The sequence below is a fragment of the Neopsephotus bourkii genome, unplaced genomic scaffold (assembly GCF_033783945.1).
Source record: "Neopsephotus bourkii isolate Nb327-2 ecotype Australia unplaced genomic scaffold, CSIRO-AGI_Nbou_v1 NB_1358, whole genome shotgun sequence".
In the NCBI taxonomy this organism is placed as follows: domain Eukaryota; kingdom Metazoa; phylum Chordata; class Aves; order Psittaciformes; family Psittacidae; genus Neopsephotus; species Neopsephotus bourkii.
Window position 1 is genome coordinate 4,580,703 of NW_026901837.1, and position 11,010 is coordinate 4,591,712.

Genomic DNA, 11,010 nt, shown 5'->3' on the forward strand with positions numbered 1-11,010 from the left:
CAGGGGAGATTTGGCAAGAAGGATGCATACAGACAAATTATTGCTGAGTCTGGACATGGTATTAAGAGCATTAATTTTTAAGTTGTGGGGGATCGCTAAAGATCTGCATGAGAGGAAAACAGTACACAGCCTCCTTTTATTTAAATCAGACCAAATACTAGCAGAGACACAGACTCGGAAACTAAGTCAAGGTATTAGTGCATTATTTATGTGAAGGAGTTAGTGTTGCTGTCATTGTGGTCTTATGGCTCTTTCTTAAATACACTCAGGGCTCAGTACTGCAGGTTCTGCAAGCTCGAGATGGCCTCAGTTTATGCATTTATTAGGGAGAGGCAATGAAAGCACAACATTACTTTGGACAGCTGAGTCCTACTACTGGGAGAGCTGCTTCCACCAGCAGGCCCTTCCCGGGCTGAAAAAGCATGCTGGTTCCTTTGCACACATGAGCCACATAAAACCCCATTTTAATGTGTTATATCACCAGAATGTCTTCCTCAGGGAGGAGCCTTCCTCCCACCCCTTCCAAACCCAAAAGTTTCTGTCAATCAGCTTAGTTATACTCAACCCCATTTCTCACTCTCCAATACTGAAGATACCATGCTTTCCAGGTGGTTCCAACAAAATACACCACATAAAACAAATGGATAATCCTACAGGAACACCTCTTTCCTGTTTCCCAAGACGGGACCATTATCCACAGCAGACCAGGCTTTGCCAGCTCACACACAGCATTCCCAGGCCTGCACTGGCCACATGCTTTTTTCTGCAATGCGAAGAAGTACAATGTATTTCAAACGAATGCTGTGTGTTCCCCTGCAGCTACAGGGGGAGGAGGATGGATGTGCTAGTCCTCTGACCTTTCTCATCCAGGCTGGAAAGCAAAAAAGGTGTCTTTGTGTTTGCAAGAGAAAACGGTATGTAGGATATCCTCAGACAGCCTTACATTGCTCATTGCTATCACTCTGGAAGGCTACAGGAGAGGTTTGGCATTCTCCATCCACCCTTGGAGGTTTTCCAGACCCAAATAGACAGGGCCCTGAGTAACCTAGTCAGATCTCAGAGCTGTCCCTGCTTAAGCAGGGGGTGGACTACAAATGTCCTGGGTCTCTTCCAACCTCAACTACCCTCTGATCCTATAAAACAAGCTGTGTTTTGAAAGTATACAGAAGAGATTTTTGAGAAAGCTAGGTGCTATGTTTGTAAGCTTTTAATGGGAACACAAAGCTTGAGTCAGACCTCATTTGCACTGTTGCCCACTCAAGAGTACGATCACTGAAATGAACTGATATGTAGCATCCATTTAGTACCTAGGTACTGTTTGGACCTCATATTGAATTATGTGGCAAAATGGTCGTGCTAAAGAAGAACAGTTTTTCAGCAATTTACAGCTGACTGCTTTTCCTGGTTTCAGCTGGGATAAGCGTTCTTCCCAGTAGTGGGTGCAGTGCTGTGTTTTGGTTTTAGTCTGAGAACAATGCTGATAGCACACTGATGTTTTAGTTGTTGCTTAGTAATGTTTACCCTGGTTAAGGACTTTTCAGTCTCTCATGCTGCTGAGGAGGGGCACAGAAGCTGGGAGGGAGCAGAGACAGGACACCTGACCTGAACTAGCCGGAGCCATATTCCATACCACAGAACATCATGCTCAGCATATAAACTGAGGGGACTTGCCTTGAAGGGACCAATTACTCCCTGGGGATGGGCATCAGACAGTGCATGGTGAGCAGCTGTATTGTGCATCACTTGTCTGTCTTGGCATTTGTTTCACACTCTCTCACTCTGTTACCTCCCTTTTCATTACAATTGTTATTATAATAATTATTATAATATTATATTTTAGTCCAATTGTGCAACTGTTCCTATCTCAACAGATGGGTTTTACCTTTTTCCGATTCTCCTCCCCAGCCCACATGGAGAGGTGTGAGCAACTGGCTGCATGGTCCTTAGTTGCTCAATGGTGTTAAGCCATGACACTGCTCAAGAGTTTGGAAGGACAGCTCAGGATTCATTTGTAAGTGCAGAGGGTATATGGCGGTCTGAGTTGGGGAACTAAACAGAATCGCTCGGACAGGATTTGATTCCATACTCCCATCAGAACCTGTGTCCACACAAAGCTGCTATGTGAGCATGGTCATTAGAAGCCTCTCCTAGGAACTCTGGACTTCATAGAAGGGGGCTGAGTGAGGACAAACACAAAGGAGGATCATTCACCAGGGCACTGCCAATACCACTGTTGCAGGGATGGAGCGTTTATCTCATCCTGGAGACCCTCGCCTGTTAGCCTAGAAATCAGGCATGTCACCTTTATAGTATTAAGGAGGAGGAAATCTGGAGATTTGAAAGTTCTTGTGTTTAAGTGGGGTAAACAGTTTTATAATTTGGGTTTTCTCATTAGGATTCCATGGAAAGAAGCAGTGCAGAGTATATACTAGTGTTATTTCACACGATAGCATCTCTTTCCATATTTAGAGAGCATGTTCTGATGGTGTTAATTTTTATGCTGTGATTCTTCTAGGCACAATACACTAGAAATTTTGTGAAACTCGCTCTTCCCAGCCTCAAAAATTACATGTATTTGCGGCTCTGCCCTTCAGATTTCAGAAATTCCTGCAACACGGACTTAAAGTCAAGTTAAAAATAACACTACATTTTCACCAGCAAGACTTTAAAAATCAAGATGTCACCCCACCCGACCTCAATTAAGTCAGGCAGAATCTGCTGAAGCAGCTGGATGGGATCAAGCAGGGTGTGAAAATCTGTGTTCTAGCACTGGGGAGAGAAAAGATCAGTTGGAAATTTCAGTGTGAAGCTGGTTCCGTATGAAGTGGAGAATTTCAAGTGTGAATGCGTGTATGTGTTCATGCATGTGCTGGGGAAAGTAGGGTTGGCAAGGGAGACAGAGGAGAGCTTTGTGTTCAGTGCTTCCTCTGACACAGCTCAGCCTGTTCCCTATCTCCCAGTTTCACTTCTGAATGTGCAGGAACATGCGGTGGCTCCTTTTTCCCACCATCTTCATCATCCCTTGTACGCAGCAGGTAAGTTCATTAAAAAGAAGAAAAAGATTTCTCCCTTCTTCACTCTGTCCCGGTTTTAAGCCTTTGTTTGCTTAATGACAAAATAAATTTCAGAGAAGCAAATTCCTCTTAAAGAATAAGGAGCCATTCGCTATGCCTGAGTACATTTCATTTGCAGCTTATTTACTGGATCATTCCTGATTTTGGTATCTTTTTGTCTCTAATCTCTATGTTAATATGAGTCAGTGAAAAAAAACGTGTTAGGGAAGCTTAAATTGCCAGCGATCTTTGCTTTTTATTTTTGCCCATGCTCATATTCCACAGAAATGTATATATACATGAATATATGTATATGTACATATATGGGGTGGTCTGACTTCAGGCTAAGTTTTAAAACAAGAAAGGCACCTGGACTCTGAAAGACCTGAGCTTCGTCTCTTACGAGAACCCTTTAAAGGATAGCTTGTGCTGAAGGTATTTGTGACAAAGGCCAATTTCATTATTTATTTACTTCATTTTGAACACCCACTTTACTTGCAGGTGACTGTGTATTTTTCCTTTATGAACAAGATGAATGTCAAATGGAGAATTTTCAGATGAGTTTCTCCCTCTGCTAACTTTCTGCATATTTAAAGCCAGACTAAGATAACCAAACATTAGCAATAAAACATTGTCTGCCTTTGCTATTTGCTTATTTGTGCCATCCAGACCTTGTTTAATCTTTAAAATGTAAGAAAACAAACAACAACACCTGAAGGGCTCCTGCACAATGATCTCATTTTCCACTATGCCATAGGGTCAGGAAAAGCTTGCAGTGTGCTTGTGTAGTGTGGATAGCTTTGGTATAGAAACTTTGGGAAGCAGGAATTAGAAAAATATTTGCTGGAAACTTGACAAACAAACTTTAAATTTTCATTGTAACTTAATAGATTTGGGATTTTTTTCAGGAAGATTTTTCTGGTGGATTGAGCTCCTCAGTAATTCTACTGTTACAAGCATCAGGTATTTGCCTGATGGTGATTTTCTTTCTGTGAAACTTTGTAGTCTCACACCTTTCAGATGACATCTTTCCCTAAGGAAAGGAGAGCGAAATCACTTGCTTAAGTAGAATGCTGTAGGTTTAAAGCATGTTTTAATTTGCAGTACAAATTAAACATATGGGTTGAAACACAGATTATTTCCTGCTACGCATACCTATTTTGAAAAGCAGTAACTGATTTAAGCCGCATAACCTCATATAGCTGGCACATGGCCAAATTCCTAACAATAATCCTCTGCTTAAAAAGAAGAAAAGCAGCAAGAAAGTGTTTTCCTAAAACAACCATACAGTTTTGAACACTGCTAAATATGTAGGAATAACTGTATGTCTTATTTCTGGAACAAACCTTGGAGAAGCTTTACACTCCAATGCAAATGTTCATCAGATTAACATAGTGGTTTACAGAAAAAACTTAGATGCCTAAAAAAAAGTATACCTCAGTTAGTTGTTTCTTTATTATTGCTGCATTTAGGTAAAAAATATTAGAAGAAATCTTCTGCATGCTGAATGTAAAACCACGACGTTAATATTAATTTATTATATGCATTGCCTCTGTGAATTAGTATCTATCTTAAAAATCATTCCGCCAAAAGAACTTGAAAGCTGCTATTTTGGAGCTTCATTAGTAGCTGTGAATTAAGATATCATAAGTATAGTTGTAAATGACCATGGAAAATGGAAATTAGGAGTAGAAAAAAGCCTTTTAAAAGGTCATTTACTGCTGCACACAATTAGGCCAGATCAATTATGCTGTGAGAGCTTTCATGGGATGTGACATATGAAATGCTGAATTCTGCAGATACTTCCAGTTTCAAAGCTGAACTGAAAGAAAACCCAGCCAAAAGATCCCCTCACCAGCTTTCCCTTAGTGTCTGTGCTGGAGGTGGTTTCTACATCAGCTGAACCCCGCAGTTCAGGGGAACAGAGAGAAACTGAGAGGTGGCCTTCATGGGCCCACAAAAATTATATGCTATATATGTATATATATTACTTGTTTTCTGCAAGCTCAGTGGTGATACTGGCACCTGATGAGGGGCTGTATCTTGTTTGTCAGTCTTGCTCTGTGGACTGTCAGAGCTGCTTGTTGAGAGCAGCTCCCAAGCCTTACATTGTACTGGCAGCCAAGTGCTGTGTGTGCCCCAACTTAACTATGGATCCAGTCATCCGTGATGAATAACTATATCACAATCTGCATTTCTGCTGAAATCAGCAGCATGGAAAGATTTAATGCTAACATCTGAACTGTTATGTTTTAGATGCAGTTCTTCAAAAAAGCAGATAGAATATAGCTATCTCAAAGAGAGCCTTTCACACTCTATGCTGACTTAATCTTCCCCCATGCCTCAAAAAAAGAAACCTACCAAGAATTACTTAGGACTTCCTTTTCTTAAAAAAAAAGAGAAATCTCCCCCCATGAATTCTGAAACAGAATATGGAAAACAGTAAATTCAAGCTAGATCTCAGCTTCCTACTGCTGCTAAAACTCTTTTTTAGAGATACATCTTTGCCCTTTAAGCCTTGGATTCAGTTCAACACTTACTCATGCAAATACTCTTAGAAAATGACCCATTAAGCTCAGTGTAACTACTAGCCTCCCTTATTAGGAGTCAATTTTTGGATCTAGCACAAGAGGATTTGTAAATCCCACCATGTTCTTTCCCAAACAGCTACTCAGATTTTGGAGTGAAAGGAACACTCAAAAGAGGTTTTTACTATTTTATAAGGCTTTTGCCATCAGCAGTGGACACAAGGCAGTTGCTGGCTATCAGTGGGAGGAATCAAAAGTTAACTAATTTGACAGGACATTTGTGGGAAAGAATATTTAAAGTAAATCCACCATCTACTTGAAAATACTTTTTCCCCTCCTTTAGTTCTACTACAGGTTTTGTTCTATTGGAGGCAAAGGAAAGGCCGATGAATTGTTTTATACCAGCAGTAGGTAAGGCTCACTGGCAGAATGTCACCTCAATGAATGACAGTGACCAATGAAACTGGTCCTCTGTCTCCTACCTAAACCTCACAGCTTCTCACTTTTGGATCCTGTGAGATGAGAAACGTTGAGTGTCTTCATGCAACATCAGAGTTTTGTCCATCCCAACTTTGTTTTATGCCATCTCACCTATGCATAATGCAGTGGCCTCTCAAAATATCCCACTGTGTGTAAGTTTTTCCACAGCCCACCAGTGAAGCCTGGAGAGAAACCTTCAGAAACTGGTGAAACCCACCAGCGCAAGGAAGTCTGCCACTGGCCATGCAGATGCCCTCCGGTGCCAACCTGCACCCCTGGAATAAGCTTGGTGAAGGATGGTTGTGGCTGCTGTAAGATCTGTGCCAAGCAGTCAGGAGAGACCTGCAATGAAGCAGATGTGTGTGATCCCCACAAAGGCCTCTACTGCAACTACTCGGAAGACGAGCCTAGGTATGAAACAGGCGTGTGTGCATGTAAGTTGTTCTTCCATGTTCCCTTCTTGAAATCCAGGAGGGTGGGACCACACAGGTGCTTTTGGAGGAAAACTCTTACTTGCTGGTGCTGCACAGCTCTGTGCTGGGCAATTTAGCCTCGTTTAATCCTTTGACTGCTCAGTCAAGGGATCTGAGAGTAGGGCTGGGGCTGTCTTTAGGCATACCTGTATATGCATTAGTGAAATCAGTTCACTGTGCACAAGCCTGTTACTTGCAAGCATGTTGATGACTGATTCAAAGCTAGGTGTCTGTAAGTTATCACAGGGCACAAATAAAGAAATGTGTGCTTGTGTTGGGAAGAACTTGTGGGTACAGTAAAGGCTTTCCCACTCTGTAATCAGGAGCCATGTGCTCCTCCTGTGTTAGTAACTGTTGTTTACCATTTGCAGATCTGATAGCTGTGGGATGTGAGCTCAATGGAGTTTATTATCTTAACGGCCAGACCTTCCAACCTAACCCACTTTATAAGTGCCTGTGCATCAGTGGTGCAATTGGATGTACACCTGTATTCATACCAAGATTAGCAGCAAGTCCCTGCGGCAGGGTCACGGGCAGAAAGAAGCCTGGACAACCCATCTGTGGCCCAGGACAGCACAAGCAGCTTCAAGCAACAAACTACAGACTGATGTCAGGTGTGCCTGGCTACACTGGTAAAAGTTTCTGCACATAAGCCTTGCTGCATTTAGTGTCCGTGGCTCAAGCAGCCAGGCAGGCAGCACACTGGCAATTTCCCAGTTCTTGCTGAAGGCCATTGCCAGGATGACTTGTCTGTCCCAATTACCCCTCTTACTCTTAGGTCACAGACTCTTTTCTCTAAACCCAATGAATATGCAAAGCAAAAAAGCCTTTTGGCTTCTGTCACCAGTGAATTGGCCAAAGCTACCTCCAGCCCATCTTTCTGCAGAAGTTTACTGCTCATCAGATCAGACCAATTAGGGCTGCTGGTGGACAGCCATTTCACAGCCTAGGAGCTGTCTCGCTTTCTCCTGCTTTGTCCTGGTTTTCACATACATACACTAACATGTTGGAGGCCTCTTTCAATAAAAAGCAGAAAATTGTAAAAAGTGCCTCAGTGGCTTTCCTGAATTCACAAGATTTGAGGCTGCTGGAAGGACAATGCTCCCCTCAATTTCCTCTTGATTCAGTCTGACCAAAAACTAACAAGAGCTTACTCATAAAGTTCTGCCAGGGTCCGCTGATATTCTCTTTAACCTCATTGTCACTCTGCTGGTAACACTGTAGTTCTCCTTTTCACTTAAGGAAGCAGCATTACCAGGAGCATCTATCCTGGCCCGTGCCTGGCCACAGCTGCCTTTGCTTGTGCTCTTTCCCTGTGCATGTGCAAGTTTCCACAGTGAAACTCATCTCTGTTACAACTACTGTGGGTACCAGAAAGCTGAGCCATTTATTTGGTGGCAGGTTGAATTGTGGGGAAATTAGGGCCTGAATCATCACCCTGAATCAATAAAATAAAAGGATTGCAAAGCTGATCAGAAAACCTTCATAAAAGGCAGCTAAGTAAATAGGTGGAGGCACCTAAGTCAATCTTCAGATAAATAGACCCGCTTACAAAATCCAAAGTTCAGTTTTGAAAACTTCTAACATGTTAGCAGTACTTATGCAAGTTAGCAAAAACAAAAAAGCAGCTCATCTTTACTTCAAAATTACGATACAACACCTATAATTCGTATCAAAGCCTTTTTACAGAAACCTACTTAATGCTGCGTACAAACACACATTTCATGAGGCAACTGACTTCAAAGAACTTCATTTCTAGAAAGCATCACTAATCAGATCAAAGAGAAAACACAGAACTTTGAAAACAGTGGCAACCAAACCATCTGACCCCATGCAATATATTAATTGGGTTTGTGGGGAGCTGTATTTCAGGTATCTGGGGAACAGGACTGAGGCATTTACTTTGTAGTACTTCAAAAGCTGCATCCCAGCCTGTAGTAACTCCTTCATTGGCTGCAACACCGTACCTCACAGCATTTGTTCTAGAATCTGAATGAGCTGTGCAACACAATCTTGAGAAAAGCCACCCAGCTTGCAAAGCATACTTCCTATGTGCCTTGGCTTGGTGACCCAACAGCCTGTCACTGCGATGGCTGTACATGCCGAAGGATGCTATTCCTCAGGTGATATAAACCCTATGAAGAAAAGCATCTTGAAAGGTTTGTTTCAAAGTGAGGTCTGCCCCTTCCCAGTGCAGCAGAAGTAATCATGTCAGCTATGAGTGGCTCAATAGGCTGATACATATTTTGAAGAGTCTTTTTTCTGTTAGTGTGGCTAACGAGTGCTAAGTTTTGCTTTACTGCTCTTGCTCTGTTTTCTGGCTTTCCTGGTGAATTTGATTTACCTCTTTCAGACACACAGGGATGTGCCCAAGTCATATTTAAAAAACATGTGACAAGTATAAATGACCACTGAACTTCCCTTTGTTGCAGATCTCTGAAAGGTTTTTAATCTGCTTGCTGCAATGAGATCTTTAAATTGCAGTATCCTTCCCAGGTAGCATTGTAATTCTGCCCATGCTCTTGCCTAAATACACAGATTCCACAGTCAGGTGGGTGCTTCAGTTTCACCGTTAACTTTTCCACCACAGGTTTTTTTAAGCATACTCCTTCTCCTCCGGCCCTAATCCATCAGGAAATAGGCTTTTTGGTGATATCTGTAAGCGACTAGAGAATTTTATACCTCAATAAAAAAAGCTAAAGCCCTCACAGTATCTACAAAGAAACCAACACTGATGTTTTCAGCACTCCTTTTCAAGCTATGCTTGGCTTTAATTTTCAATGTCTCTTCCATTCTGGATGTTTCATAAAGATTTCACAAATAACTCTCTCCATGTAACATGTCCATCACATTAAACTGGAGGGTCAAACAACATGTGCAATTTCACAATCCTGAGGCTGTTCTGCTACATATATAATGTATTGCTCTTAGCTTACAGAAGCTTACCATTAGTGTTGAAGAGAAAGTGCCTGGTGCAGGCGACTCCCTGGACACCGTGTTCTAGGACCTGTGGCATAGGCATATCCAGCAGAGTGACCAATGAAAACAGCAAATGTGAAATGAAAAAAGAGAAGAGGTTATGCTTCATCCAGCCTTGTCTGACCAATACATTGAAGACAATAAAGGTATTTTCTAATATCAAATGGCTTCCTAATAGAAAATGAAAATATTGGAAGTAATGGAGTCATGGATGTATTCATAACTACTACTAATATTGACTTTTTTTTAAAGGATTTTAAAAGAACTCTTCCATTTTCTACCTTCAGTCTTCAGGTTTCAATAGTAAACCACAGATGTGTAATTTCAAACCAAGTGTTACATTGACCTGAAATCTAAGCGCTGCTAGCGCTGTCTTGGTGCTCAGAAAATATTTTCTTTGTAAATGTTGCCATTTTTTTCTTATGTTTTGTTTTTAATGTTTAAAACCTCACAGGCTTTTCTTTCTTTTTATATTAAAGATTCCAAAAGGGAAAACATGTCAACCAACATTCCAGCTTCCTACAGCAGAGAAATTAGTTTTCTCTGGATGCTCAACCACTCAAAACTACAAACTAACTTTCTGTGGGGTGTGCTTGGATAAGCGGTGCTGCATACCTAATAAGTCCAAAATGATCACTGTACAGTTTGAGTGTCCCAATGAAGGCTCCTTTAGGTGGAAGATGATGTGGATAACATCATGTGTATGTCAGAGAATTTGCAGTGCTCCAGGAGATATATTTTCTGAACTCAAACTTGTATGACAAGTTACACCATTGACTGTAACGCGCTGGGAGTGCAACAGCACATTCACACCCAGAAGAGTTAGCATAATCCCTTGCCACACCAATGTTCATAATGAAACTACGTATGGGAATGCTCATTCATTAAATATCATCTCAAGCACCTAAATAAAAGTAAGAGTGCATCTTTTTAAATGGAATTGGTTTTCTATGTGGAAGTATGTTCTTGAGAAGGATGTATGTAACACTAGTACTACCAAAACAAGAACTTTTGGTAATTAAAAAAGGCACAGCAAGACAGCTTCATACCCCACCATAAGAAGTTGTTGCCCGCAAAGACAAATACATGCAAATTCATAGATGCTCTGACATATTAGAAAAACCCCACCACCCTGTAATACTTCATCTATCATTCCTGATTCTCAAACTAACATTTTCTACTGTGTATCTGCAGTACTAAAATACATCAATGCTGTCTCAAACAGGGGAAGTCATTTTAAGCTCAGACAGATCTATCTGCTGCACAAAACATTCTCTAGTGTTGTGAATTTAAACAACACACTGGTAAAGGAACAAGTAAGTGGGCATCTGCAGATAACAGATACAACATTTCAAGGAAATGACTACTTTTAGGATGTTTTCTTAAAAGAAAATGCTCTTAACAAATGTTATCACAGTGTTTTATTGAATACTTCTGGACTTACGCATCGAAAACTGTGCTTATTTATACACCTCCTCCAACTAGAAAGACTTCAGG

The 11,010-nt window shown here is 41.3% G+C and overlaps 1 protein-coding gene across 1 annotated transcript in view; it reads left to right on the top strand.

Moving 5' to 3' along the window:
* CCN6 (cellular communication network factor 6) overlaps window positions 1–10,635 on the top strand; it is a 46,582-nt gene extending 35,947 nt beyond the window's left edge. Inside the window, exons 2-6 of the mRNA XM_061366857.1 lie at window positions 2,937–3,035; window positions 6,230–6,495; window positions 6,906–7,148; window positions 9,466–9,659; window positions 9,993–10,635. Of these exons, the coding sequence (XP_061222841.1) occupies window positions 2,937–3,035; window positions 6,230–6,495; window positions 6,906–7,148; window positions 9,466–9,659; window positions 9,993–10,274 (1,084 nt within the window). The 3' untranslated portion in view covers window positions 10,275–10,635. The remainder of the gene's footprint in view (window positions 1–2,936; window positions 3,036–6,229; window positions 6,496–6,905; window positions 7,149–9,465; window positions 9,660–9,992) is intronic.
* The last annotated feature ends 375 nt before the right edge of the window (window positions 10,636–11,010 follow it).